This window comes from Zalophus californianus, chromosome 4 (assembly GCF_009762305.2).
Source record: "Zalophus californianus isolate mZalCal1 chromosome 4, mZalCal1.pri.v2, whole genome shotgun sequence".
Taxonomy (NCBI): domain Eukaryota; kingdom Metazoa; phylum Chordata; class Mammalia; order Carnivora; family Otariidae; genus Zalophus; species Zalophus californianus.
Window position 1 is genome coordinate 71,803,950 of NC_045598.1, and position 14,718 is coordinate 71,818,667.

Here is a 14,718-nt window from a genome sequence, read left to right on the forward strand (position 1 = left end):
CTTAACTATAGAGAACAAACTGATGGTTACCAGAAGGGAAGTGGATGGGGGGATGCGTTAAACAGGTGATGGTTATTAAGAAGTGCACTTGTTGTGATGAGCACAGAGTGATGTATGGAAGTGTTAAATTACTATACTGTATACCTGAAACTAACATAACACTGTATGTTAACTAATTGGAATTAAAGACCTAAAAAAAGAATTCATGTAAAAAAATGAAAGTGAAATAAAGACATTTTCACAAACAAATACAAAGAGAATCCATGACTGGCAAAGTTTGACTCTAAGGAATCTAAAGTAAGTTCTATAGGCTTCAAGGAAGTGATACCATTGGAAATGCAGATCTTACAGAAAAGAATGTAGAATATCAGAAAAAGTAAAGGCATGGATAATAAAAAAGTAAACAAACAAACACTACTTCCCCCTAAATACCTTAAAACACATATTTCACTTATAATAAAACAAAAATACTTTATTTATATTAAAGCAAAATTTTAACTTTGCAAAATGGGTTTATAACACACAGATGTAATACATAGAAACAATTATAGCATAAAGAACAGGATGTTGGTGGTGAATGGGTCTATATGGTTGCAAGTTTCTTGCAATTATGTTAAGTTTTACTATGTTAACTCTAAGTAGACTTTGGAAAGTTAGGATGTATACTGTAATCCCTAAACCAGCAGCTGGCAAACTACAGCCTGGGGGTGCAATCTGGACCAGCACTTGTTTTTACAGAAAATGTTCACTGAGTCCTGACCTAGAATAACCACCTTAAAATAATAGTTCAAAGAAGTATAGCTAAAAAGCCATTATCTAAATTAAAATGGAGTGTTCAATGCCAAAAGAAGGCACTGAACAACAACAGCACCACCACAAGGGAAGAACAATCATAAAATAGTTGACAAAAGTACAACCAAATTGATAATTACATTAAATGGAAATGGACCAAACACTAATTGAAAGGCAGAGATTTTTAGAATGAATAAAAAAAAAAGGACCCAATTATAAGACACTCACTTTAAATACCAAAATACAGATTGGTTGAAAGTAAATGAATGGAAAAGACAGGCCACACAAACTGCAAGCGTAAGTAGGCTGGAGAGACTTCCTAATCAAATAAAGCCAGTTTCAAAAACAAACAGTATTATCAGGAATAAAAAGTATTACCGGAGATATAGAGGAATATTTTGTAAAAATAAAAGGGGCTCAGTTCATCAGGAAGACAATAATCATAAATGTGAATACTCTAAAAATAGCGTTTCAAAATATATAAAGCAAAATTTGACAAATTTAAAGAAACAGAAAAACAAAATCATAGTTGGAGATTTAACACCCCTAACTCATCAACTGAAAGAATATCTAGATTAAAAAATCAATAATAGTTATAGTTTTTATAAGATTTAGAAATCTAAAAACAGTTACCCAGGTTTTATCACCTTAATAACACCATGGGTCATGGCCTTTCCTCTTAAGTCAGATCTACGTGTGGATGGAAGGCAAGTATAAGAAACAGAGTTGGTCCATAGACAAATGTACTTTTCCTGGTTATCTCGACAACCAATGCATTACCGTTTTTCATTTAATACCTAGCTTTAGAATTATGACAATTTAGAGATGTCTCTTTATTTTACACACAGAGAAAATATCATCCAGACAGCTAACTATTTTAATCAAACTATACAGCTATTAGGAGCATGTACTGGAGCAAATGTCAGTTTGACCTTCAATGTATCTTTCTATTATACAGCACTGCCTGCTTGTCGACAGTTGCATAAATGACTACAGACATTGTGGAGGATCAAACAAATCTTCAGGGCCGTCTAGATTTCTTGGATTGATTGATCCTAGCTTCCTTAAGATCTCAAAATTCTATTCCAGTTCAATCAAGAAGAAGGGGACAATGTAGGTATTATAGAGCTATGTAAACCTCAAAAACTACTATAAACTCATGATTTAATGTCCAACCCATGTCATCCACTAAAGTAAATTTACTCGATTTCTTGCCTTAAGCCATGGTTACAAAATGGTTCTAATGTCTTTTATTTGATTGAGGAAGTCAAACAGCACATTTCACATTTATCTAGGCATATCTGATAGGCTGCAAATGAAAGTAAAATTCTAAGGAATGTCAACAGTATATAAAATGAGTAAGTAATTTTATTTCTCTAGGCCTCCTTTCTCTACTATAAAAAGAATGAACATGGTGAGCTTTAAATTTCTCTACCATTGCCACATATTTTAAGCTTTGTATACAGTGTAGCAAAGTGGAAAGAATCTACAGAAACACCATTTGCATTGATATAACAGAAACCCAGATGATTAATATTAATACTCAAAGAATGTACTTTGGGGATGACTTCAATGGATAACACTGTCACAGACAAGTTCTTTCCCTCAGTATAGTCATTTTTCTCCTTTAGGTCTCTGATATTTTAGATTTGACCACTGACAAATATAATGAATGCCATTATGGGAAACAACAGGCAGGGGGCAGCAGATTTCAAAGAGGAAGAAGTAAATGCAGGGACATTAGTGACAACTACTATAGCAGAAAAAACATTTTTCTCTTATCCTTTTCCCACTTTTCAGCTGCCGTCCATTTAAATTATTATCTAATTTTATAACTTCAAATTGTGTATAGATATGTATATGAGAAAGCAAGATGTCATTACAAATAATTATCATAAAAATTATGATTCTAAATAAAAACAGAAATATATGAAATGTATGAAAGCTCATACAATTAAGCTTATGTACTCAAAAATTTATATATATGTACTAGCATATATGTGTGTGTGTACATATGCATATGTGTATCTTTTTGTTTTTGTTTTTACTATTTCTCCCCTTTGTTAGTGAACGAAGACACTGTGATCTTTTTTAGTTGCCAAACTTCTGCTTATTTCTGTTCTATGAACATAAAAAAGAACTTTTGGCTACTCAGGGAAAAAATTGTATACTTCTGAAAAGATGTTTTGATGGTAGAAAAATAGCTAGTATTGTATAATCTTAAAAACTCTTAGAGCAGTGGGATGGCAAGGCACGGTGACACACAGAGCTCCAGGCTCCAAGGGTTCAAAGGACACTCAAATAGAATTAAAATGGAAGTAGGCAAGAAATTTCTTGTTATATTAGCTTTATTCATATTCCATTATATTTATATAATATCACACCATTTTATTCTGAAATGGATTTTATAGAAAAGTAATCATACCTAGGGTGGAGTGTAACAGTTATCACCACCAGTTTATAAACAGGTAGCACTAAGGCATAGAACGAGTAATCAACTTGCACAAGTAACACATCTACCTAATGACTGAAGGAGGAAAAGAACTGGTATTCTCTTAGTCTAACGTACTGATAATAACAAGAGTTGTGCCAGAGAATAAAATGAATAAAATTTATTCATAGCTTAATTATTCTTTATTACTTACTGGTTTCCCTTGAACTCCTCTCTCTCCGGGGTTTCCAGTCTTACCCTACATAAGGAAGAAAATGTTTGGGTCACGGAGCTCCCTCACCAAATATTAATCATACACTAAGAAAAACAGGGAAGATTTTATCTATTTATCTTTAATGTGAAATGTTTTACTACTTACAATAAGACCATAAGGCCCTCTTTTTCCTTGATCTCCTTTTTCACCCTAACAAAGTATCAATACCACAGGAGTTAGTATGAATGTGAATTATGGTCTTACATGTGCTAGCGCACACTCACATACAAGAAAATAGGACATCAAGTATATAATTCAATATTTTAAAAAAATTTCCCGATGCATAGTAAAAACTTTATGTATGTTTCATACTTTTACTAAGAGAAAATTTAGAACCATACTTTTGTAAGGAAATACAACAGTTTTAAGTCAGGTAGAACGCATATGGGCTCAAAAATCTTAACTGCATATGAAATGAAAAAATCAGTATTTACCTTGACACCCCGTACACCTTGTTCCCCTAAGACACCATCTGGTCCTCTTGGTCCCTAGGGATGGAAAAAAGTCCCATTGTTAATTTGAAATGTTATTTTTTTACTGTTATGCATCCTTACAAATGAACACACCGTGTTCTTCTTGACAAATTCCTTCTGCTTGTTTCTATACCATGACCACAGAAAAGAATACAGCTAGATACAGTTCATACGGATGAACCTATTTGTATGGGATAATCAAACCTGTGTTTTCAAGATTTATTGCCAAATAATCAGGTGACCACAAAAACAGCTGATTACTCAGTCGTTGAGGTGGTTATAATATAGGTTTGTTATTTGAATATTTTGTTCACCTTATTTACTCAGGAGCCATCCACGATTTATTCTAGGAACAACTCTGCATTAACTTAAAAGTGGCTAGCTTGTTTGTCCAACAGTCTTCTTAAGTTCTATCTTTTTGGAATGGCGCTCAGAATGAGTGCTGACTGCACTGGATTCACTATGCACCTGCTTGACAACACTTACTGGAAGGTGGCCAGGGCACAAAAAAGGAACAGAAAATACTGCTGGGAATCTTTATGCACATGTAAAACTTCTCAGCTAAGTTGTTATCAATATTTAGTCATCAGTTGTGAAGAACCGCTAGTTGCAAAGGTCACCCTCTAATACAATGATGGTATGTGTCCCCATGCCTAAATAATAACTGTCCTTGGAAGATTTTAAAGTCCCTTTCATAGGAATTACCTCAATTCTACAACACTGACAACACTACAATGTCCACTGTGGAAAAGGTCCTGCATTGTGTTACAGGGGTACACAATTGTAAGAACATTACTCCTTCATGAAGCTTAAAGAATGGTTAGGTAAACGACACAGATGATGATAATATAGGTTGAGGTAAGGCATTTTAAAGGCTAAAAGGATTCAAAGGAGGGAAAGAACTTCCACATGTTTGTATGAGGAATAAAGATATCATTTTGACAGTTGGAGAGCATGCTCTAAAAGGAACTCTGACAGAGGGATAGGATGAGAAAAGCGTACAGAGGCAGGAAAGGAGATACCCAAGAATGAAAAAAGTAGTTTGGTGAGTTGGTCTATTGACTACAAGTAGTATTTCTTAGTATTTCTATACTAAGTATTTTCTATAGTAAGAAATAATTACTAAGAAAATTGTGGAAAGACTGGGACATAAAAGGTGAAAGACTGGAGTTTGTAATTTAAATCAACAGGTAATGAGAAGGCACTGAAGACTTCTTTTTTTTTTAAGATTTTATTTATTTATTTATTTATTTGAGAGAGAGAGAGAGAGAGAGAGCAAGCAGGGGGAGGGGCAGAAGGAAAGGGAGAAGCAGACTCCCGCTGAGCAGGGAGCCTGACTCAGGGCTCGATCCCAGGACTCTGAGATCATGACCTGAGCCAAAGACAGACGCTTAACCAACTGAGCCACCCAGGTGCCCCCAGAAGGCCCTAAAGATTTCTATACAGAATGGTAATACAAATTTCCCAATACAACATGCTGATTTGAAGGAATCCCCTAGGCTCCTTCTCTTTTATCCCATCTGAGGTCAGGTCGGTTTAGTTTTATGTTCTCACTGTAATAGGACTCTCTTCCCGGGTACTCTTAGGGTACTGCCTTCCCTGATCCTCGTAGGCACATTCAGGGGTTTAGAGAGAAGGCTCACACTCCAGGAGGTCTATAGCTCCACTGGTTATACTGAAGTTAAAGCCAGAGCTCTAGCCCTTCAATCTCAGTCTGTATTGAAGGTACTCCATGATGTGGCCCTAACTTCTCTTTCTGCCTTATTTTCCCACAAAAGACTGTAAAACTGAGTTTCAGTCTTATTGTGTAGAACCTTGAATATCAAGTTGAGGAATATGGATTTAATTTAGTAGATAAGAGACTTTTCAAGTGTGTTACGCATTTAACAAACATTTGCTGAGTACCTATTATAAGCCAGGCATTGCTTCAGGCACAGAAGATAGGTGGGGAGAAGAAGACACATTCCCGAATTCATAAGCAATCAAATAAATATATAAACTTAATGACAGTGAGTAGTCAAATGTAATGAAGTAAAATAAAGGACCTTATGGGACTAGAGAGAATTCAAGATGGCGAGCCCTATTTTAGACAGGGTAGTGTGAAAAGCCTCTCTAAAATGGCATTTGGGCAAGATCATTCTGGCAGAAGAAACAGAAACTACAAAGGTCCTGAGGTGGGCACATGCTTGGAATGATTAACAGTTAAGTAACTGAAGAAGAAAACAGGAACAATTATTAAAGGATGACTTTGAAGTTTTAAGTGCAAAGATCCTTCAGGACCTTGTTCTAAACATCACCTTCACCTTAAAAATTCAGCAGCCTATATTGATTCGCTTTCTCTGTCACCTTCTAAACACATTCTCCTTTTCTGCGCTGTAAGGAAACACTTCACAAATATTTTTTGGAGTTATAACAGAAGGTGGCTGAAGGAGTATGAAAAGAAATGAGTGTTGTCCGGTGACAGCAGCTATACTTGTGATGAGCATAGCATAACCTACAAAGTTGTTAAACCACTACGTAATACACCTGAAACTAATGTAACATCACGTGTCAACTATACTTCGATTAAAAAAGAAAAAAAAAGGAATACATGGTCAACATTCTTAAACACTGCAGAAAACAAGTGAAATCTAGACTGAAAATGTGTCCATTGGGAATTAGGCACTTAACCCTTTTGCAACCTGAAATCTCGTTCTTGGATATTTTGTTATAATAACCAGTAGAGTGATGACAGCATTAATAGCAAACAAACTGAAAGTGTAGGCTTGCTTGGCTGGAGAGGGAGAGTGAGAATGTGGCAAATACAATGAATGTGATTCTAGACAAATCACCCACAATGAGGCAGCTATCTCCAAGGCTAGTGCTAGAGAGTGCGAAGTCATTCTGTATAGGTTTATTTTTTAATTTTTTAATTTCTTTTAGATTTTATTTATTTATTTGACAGAGAGAGAGAGAGAGAGAGAGAGCACAAACAGGGGAAGCTGTAGGCAGAGGGAGAGGGAGAAGCAGGCTCCCGGCTGAACACGGAGCTGGAACCCTGGGATCATGACCTGAGCTGAAGGCAGATGCTTAACCGACTGAGCTAACAATGTGCCCCCATTCTGTCTAGGTTTAAATGGTAGCATCGATATGGATAAATCTTCAAAAGTCCTCCCAGACACAGAGTTGTAAATTTAGAATTTAAAAAAAATTGTTTGGTCTAAAGATGGCAAGTCTCTTCCCTTACATAAAATCAGTTTAAGTGGCTGCCTGGATATATACATAGAAAAGACTGCATCTAGGTCAGGAGGAAGATCTCATACTCAACGGCCAGTTTCTGCTTCTGAACGTAAATCACCTAATGTCAAGGCTGAACTAGTGCAAACCTCCACCTTTATAATATGAAGAAATGGAAACCTGCCGATATGAGTTGCCTGATTCATACGATGTCTAAATGTATAAAGACATCAAATAGTTGTGCTTTATTAAGTTTATTTTCTCAAATGTTAAAAAGAAGCAAAGGTCGATCTTGTTAACAAGTGAATTTAGATTGAAATAGAGGACCTGAAGTTTAGAGGAGGTTTATAAAATGAATATGAAACATTTACAAGTGCTGACTGGCATTATAATTGAAAGGTGCTCCCTCCAAAACTAAGGAATACACATAGTAATGATAATCACTCATTTTATAATGCTTTTGTCAAAATACTTTTACTCTAAATATACTTTCAGATTATTATTTCATTTACTAAACCAGGGAACAAAGAAAGAAATGTCTGCTCCTAAGTTGATGACAAGATAACCACGTTCAGTTTAGTTTAGTTTTTTTTTTTTTAAAGGTCTAAGTATAGCAATTGTATTAACTAAAGGCTATAAAACCTAAGGTTGCTGGTTAAGAGGTTAAGGCTGAAAGAACTCTAGGAAAGCTTAATACTCTCTATGTTTCAGTTAAGGCTAAATTAATTAATTAAAAGCTTAGCTTTCTCAGCATCCTTAAGTTTCACTCTGATATTGGTTGTAAAAGTTACCCCTGGGTTAGTTTATATGCCTTCTCTGACTCCTGAGACAAAATAAGCTTTGGGACAAGCTCTAAGAGAGACCAACAGCATTATAATAGGCATCTAATTGGGCATAAAGTTATTTTTTAAATACCTGCTTTAAAATATCTGATTATCGGAGTGCCTGGGTGGCTCAGTCAGTTAAGTGTCCGATTCTTGATTTCCGCTCAGGTCATGATCTCAGGCTTGTGAGGTGGAGCCCTGAGTTGGTCTCCATTCTGGGCATGGAGCCTGCTTAAGATTCTCTCTTTCCCTCTCCTTCCGCCCCTTCCCCGCCACTCATGCACATGCGAGCTCAATAAAATAAAATAATAAAATAAAATAAAATATCCAATTATCTGTAAAGCTCTTGGAGAATGTATGCTAGCTAAATAAAAAATCTGATCTTTTCCTCATCATCTGTAAGACAAGTTAAAGTTGGCTACAGCAAGTGGCTATAAGTAGGTTCTAAAAACTGGAATAAAGTCTGATAGCTCAGCTATGTAAATTAAGCATGTTTCATAAAATAACAAGTACTTGAATTGTAGGCAATAATATTAAAGAGTTAACAAAAGTCCTGAATAATCAATAATCCTAGAAGTATTAGATGATAGAAGACAAAACCACTACTTCATATAAATGCTACAATTAAAAAAAATTATCATTAACTATCACACTAATATAAACTGCACACTAGTTTATGTAGGAAGCTTTTATGAGAATTACAAGGCCATCTCTATAATGCTTGTAATCAATTTTAAAGAGCTAAAGCATCTATGAATGAAAGAAAACAACTCTTATTCACAGAACAAATGTCCTTCTAACTTGGATTCAGTATATTTATATTTCCTTTTAACCACATCCATCTGTCTTTGCTTGACCCCTCCATTAATTTTAAATTACTCAGATGCCTAACTAATTATGCCTAGCAGTCTATTCTGGCTCTTGATTGATATAGCTGGGACAAAATGTTCCCTTAAACAAAAACTATATTATCTGTGATTTTGTAGGGAAAATCATTTCGTTCTATTCTTTTTTTAAAGATTTTGTTTATTTGACACACAGAGAGAGAGAGCACAAGTAGGCAGAAAGGCAGGCAGAGGGAGAGGGAGAAGCAGGCTCCCCGCTGAGCAGGGAGCCCGATGCGGGACTTGATCCCAGGATCATGACCTGAGCCAAAGGCAGACACCTAACCGACTGAGCCACCCAGGCACCCCCATTCTATTCTTTTATAAATTTTCTCAGGAGAAGAAACCACACAAAAACTCTTCTTTAATACTTGGCGTGACCCAGGTAGTACTCGCATTGAATCTAAATGCAAATGTTGATGGCTGGTTTCCCAATATGATATGTGGTTCCTCGAAGAAGACACAATTCAGAATATTTATGGTCATATCCATTCTGCATCTTGCATAGAAAATCTTAAAACATTACATATTTCTAATACAGTTAATTCAATCTTTTTTCCTCATTTAATATTAAGTAGCATAGAATAAAAAGTTACTCACTTGTACGCCTCTATACCCACCTTCCCGAGAAAGGGTACAAAATCTGAAGTTGCCTAATGATCATAGGCCCAATCCATGGGCAAGAAAAGAGAGGTTAACTCTGCTCAGTGTGTCATCTCTCCTGTCAGGGCAGCTGGAGACAGGACACAGAAGTACACATTGGAGAGACACCAAAGGATCAGTTACCTAGCCCCAGTGAGTTAAATGTGCACATGAGGGACAGCAACTAAAGTTGTGCTGATTCCTAGTGACCCAAAAAGGCTAAGCCACCATCTTACTGGTACTGTAGTAGAGAATCTGCTAGCCTAAATTGTCTATGTAATGGATATGATTGTATGTATTATATTAATTAGCTTTGGTGTATTAAATTATTTTACTAGACTTAACTGACTATTCTTCAGCCAAACTTGGCAGGTGAAAAAAAAAAAAAAAGCTTAGAGTATGTAGGATAAATAATAATACTTTACATTTATGCCAAATCTCCCACCTAAGCCTCTCAAACCATAAGAATGATACTTTCAACTAATCCTCCTCTTTTTCAGCTATATAAGAAGCAGGATTATACAACCTTCACAAAGCAGGTTAGACAAATTTTCATTATATTAATTTATTGAAGTTGTTTCCTGAAAGCAGACATTGTTGCTTGCCTGAGCTCTTCTTGTCCTCTGGAAAAGTACCAATATTGTATGATACTTCAAAAGCCACTGGGCTGTAACCAATTAAATAGTGAAACCCATGTGGTCCAGATCTAAAAGATAGTTACCGTTGAATCCTCCATGGTATGAGGAGAATGCTCAACGAAGTATAAGAAACCAGTAAATGTTAGATAGTTGAATGACAGACGGATGGGCAGGCAGACCCCTAAGAGCGTGTCCTATTATTGATGATGTTCACGTGGCCATGTGATAACAGTGTAAGTCACGGGCAAAACAGTAATAAGTACTAGTTCCATAATAATTATTCTCTGCATCATCTCAGGGTTAGTGTGCATAGGGCACAGCTTCCTCTCCAGTGTACTATGACACAGTAGTGTGCCATGAAGGGGTTATAGGAATGCTGGGAAGATCAACCCCCTCAGCCTTTGGGGTGGTGGGGAAAAGCTGGAGCACAGGAACCTCCAGCCAGATACATTTTCATTTATCTCAGTGGGGTAGACACATGTTCTTTTTGTGTGTGTGTGATTGAAAAACAGTGGGAAAAATGGACCTAGCATATTGAGATCACATCCATAGTGGAGAACAGATTGATAAGAAGACAGTAGAAATAGGAAGATATTACATGACATCTGGAATGGAACTTTCTAATAATATATTCTTAAATATTCTGGTCTTCAGTTCTTTTTTGTATTCTCAATGTTCAGGAATTGCCTGAAACATTCTCCTGCAAAGGAAGTGTTTTTGTACTAAACAAAGTCTTTATTTCTAAATAAGATTTCCTTGTTTAGAAAGTACTGAATGAATTTTAAGTAATTGTGAGAAGCCATTTTGGGAGAGAATCAGTAAAATGTATTTGGAGGATAAGAGGAAAAGAGACCATTGAAGACGTAAGAGCTGAGGACAAAGTGGAAAGTCAGAAAAGGATAACAATCTATTGACTGATGAATGGATACAGACGAGGTGGCATATTTATACAATGGCATATTACTCAGCCATAAAAAGGAATGAAATCTTGCCATTTGCAACAACGTGGATGGAACTGGCGTATATTACACTAACCGAAATTAGTCACGGAAAGACAAATACCATATGATTTCACTCATATGTGGAATTTAAGAAACAAAACAGATGAACACGGGGGAAGGGAAGGAAAAACAAGATAAAAACAGAGAGGGAGGCAAACCATAAGAGACCCTTAACTATAGGGAACAGACAGGGTTGCTGGAGGGGAGGTGGGTGGAGGGATGGATTAACTGAGTGGTGGGCATTAAGGAGGGCACTTGATGGAAGGAACACTGATGTTATACATAACCGATGAATCACTAAATTCTACTCCTGAATCTAATACTACACTATGTTAGTTAGTGTTATGTTAACTAACATGAATTTAAAGAACATCTTGGAAGAAAAAAAAAAGGGAAAACAAAAGGGTAACAATTACCCACGGTTCACGGGGAAGTTAGAAAACCACAGAGCAAATGAACTTTCCATATGACTCAGGAGAAAACACAAGTGGTTCAGGAGGAGTTCTTACTTAGGTACATGGCTTCTATAAGCCTTCAATTACTTAATTAACAAAAAGTAAAACATAGCAAAAAGTATTTCTGCTTTCTTTCAACTGTCACAAAACTGGCTGAACTTTCTCACTTTGACTAATACAAAGTTGAATAAACACATTGGACCTGACCAAGTACTGAATGCTGGCAGGGTATAGACCACTAAATGACAGTTTGGGTACAGATCATCTACTGTCTTTTTCTTTTATTTTAAATCTCATTTGGGCTAAAATATATAAGTGGCCATCAGGATTACTTATAAATTGTAAATCTATAACCCAGTAAGGAAAATAGTTTTTCAGAAAAGAAATAATAATAAAGGCAAATTTACTCTCTTTCATCAATCTTCACTTAAAACACAGGACATGAAACTAAAGTTATTATTTCAAATGGCAATCTTAACACTTTTCTCTCATTTGCCAACTGGAAAATGAAGTTTTTGTTTTGTTTTTAACTTTTGTTAGTTGGACACCATGTTTTTAAATATTTTCTTCACTAATTCTAAAAATCAAAGTAAAGCCAAGGGAGAAAGGAGAATTCTTACAGCCCACATATTCAGATTTATCAAAGAAAAAAAAAAAAACAACCTCCTTAGTATTCTGTGTGGTGTCAAATAAGCATAGGCTGGGGAGATAGACACACTAAGATTTGAATCCTGGTTTTGTCATTTCTCTCTGTGTGCCTATAGGCCATATACTTGAACTCTCTGAGCTCTGTTTTCCTCAGCTATAATATCTGAGACAATACATCTTCTTTGGGTAGTTCTAAGTATTAAGTAAAATAACAGATGTAAAGGTGCCTGGCATATGATGCAATAAATTGTGGTTCTTATTTCTTCAAAGAAAAAGAAAGGATTTAATGTTTAAAAAACTCAAAGACTGAAAGATTTCTAATTTAATTCTTATACATAATCACCAAAAGATGATGATTATATCACTTCTGATTTATAATTAATAAACAGTCATCCTGCGTTTGTCTTCATTCCACTTCCTATTGCTCTTACTCTGTCATGATGTTACTATTCCTTGCTATGTAAGTCTCTCGTGAGTAGAAAAACAGTTAATTTAAACATCTTCACCTTTACAGTTCTCCCAAAGAATGGAACTGGAAGTTGAGAATGTGAAAGAAGAATTCTATATGAATTAGTAAAATTTGTAAAACATAAAATGGAAAAGTATGGTTTTATGAGTACAAATGATAATGAGTCACCCTTCAATTAATGTAGGTAGGTAGTTCATCTAATATAATGAAAACAAGGAAAAAACCAACAATATCCAAGCACCATCTAGAAGACATAGAACTATTTTTGCTGAACACATCAGTATTTATAAAGTCATTTTTTTGAGGTTAAGGTATTAGATTACTTCCTGCGTTAGATAACTTACTCTTTGTCCCTTAGGACCTTGACTCCCAGGTGGTCCTCTTGCCCCCACATGACCCTACACATTAAAAATTTAAAAATTAGTTACAGAATTCACAGGAACATTAGCAAAATAGGAATTATAACCTTTCTTATGACATGTAATTCTCCTTGGGAATTCTTAAAATAAAATTGATTAATCTCCTTTAAAATATGCTTTATTTATGAAATAAACGCCATAATTTCTTTCCCCATTATTCTGCTATTCTTCCCTCTCCCAGTATTCCAACTAGTTTTCAGGAGGAACACATGGATTCACAGTGGAAAGCGACACCTATTTGGCCAGTCTGACTAGTCTAATCAGCTTGGTCCATCAAAAAAGCGATTGGCTATTGCTGCAAGATTTCTTTCTCATTATTCTAGACATTTATGATAATCCCATCACATAAAAATAGATTTTTTCCTGTTATGATGAAAAAGTCACAAAATACCCCAAATATGCCACAAATAGATGTAATGAAGATTAAGTTGTTACTTATTACTAAGTCAGTTACAATGAATTTTTATACTTGATAGTCTTTAATAAAGAATTAGAAAACAAAATTTATTTATCTATATGACATTAGGTAGATAAAAACAGTGAACGTTCATAGGATCTTAGATTTATTTATTATCTTCTGTGAATAAAAAGACTGGCAACTGTACCAATCTACATCCGTCTTCCTAATTTTAGAGGTCAATAACATGGCTATCTATGTACTGGAAAGTCAGGCCTATCTTCAAAACAAAAGCTTCCCAAAACAGCATAAACCGTTTCTTTCTTTTTTTTTTTTTAAACCATTTCTGATAATAGTTCTGTTTAGGGGATTATTAAGGCTTATCTTTTTCATATTTAAGTTGATAATAATGGACAAATTTTGATAAGCAAGCTTTATTTCTTTAGAGGCAAGATTTTGTTATCTTTCTCTATATAATAAATGGAGTATTTTTAAAACTCAAGTTTTGGTCAATAAAGATACATTTTCTCTGACTTTTATCTGGCTGTTTGAGAATATTTGCAAATTTCTAAGAAAAATATGCTGTGACTTAGTTGTGATTTGTTTATCCAAGCTCACATGTACGCTTGATTGCTGACTCTGTTTTCTTATATGTGGTTTTTCAAAAGAAAGTTTAAATTTCTTTTTGTTTTAGGCTACAAAATTGTACTGATTATTAAAAGTACATGATAAAGCAAGTAGAGGTGAGGAAGTTTAAGATACCATGAAATATTCTAGAGTGTTTTACATTGAGGAGAGAAGTAGCCTTCATCAGGTTATACATTACTTATTTTGCATAAGAACAAAAAGTATAGTATAACCAAAATCATAGATTTAAATTTTAAATAGACATTCTAGGAGGGAATATAAAGTCTTTACTTACAGGTAATCCCAGTGGACCAATGGGTCCTGGATCCCCAGGAGGACCTGGATATCCCTATAAGGAGTAAAAATATGAAAGACATGAAGTCTCTATCATATCTGATTATTTTCATTGAAGACAAACCAGTAAATTATAAATAGTAATAAAAGTGATAATGTAAATAAGATCTCTCTTTCCTATCCAAGATATAAAAGGCCATGGGAAATGTACTAGAGTTAGAAATAAGACATGAT

General features: G+C 35.1%; 1 protein-coding gene across 1 annotated transcript in view; it reads right to left on the bottom strand.

Annotated features, from left to right (window-relative positions):
- Nucleotides 1-14,718, bottom strand: part of COL24A1 (collagen type XXIV alpha 1 chain) — a 414,236-nt gene that overhangs the window by 145,707 nt on the left and 253,811 nt on the right. The window contains exons 29-33 of the mRNA XM_027615241.2: nucleotides 14,486-14,539; nucleotides 13,092-13,145; nucleotides 3,932-3,985; nucleotides 3,603-3,647; nucleotides 3,438-3,482 (exon numbers count right to left, since the gene is read on the bottom strand). Of these exons, the coding sequence (XP_027471042.2) occupies nucleotides 3,438-3,482; nucleotides 3,603-3,647; nucleotides 3,932-3,985; nucleotides 13,092-13,145; nucleotides 14,486-14,539 (252 nt within the window). The remainder of the gene's footprint in view (nucleotides 1-3,437; nucleotides 3,483-3,602; nucleotides 3,648-3,931; nucleotides 3,986-13,091; nucleotides 13,146-14,485; nucleotides 14,540-14,718) is intronic.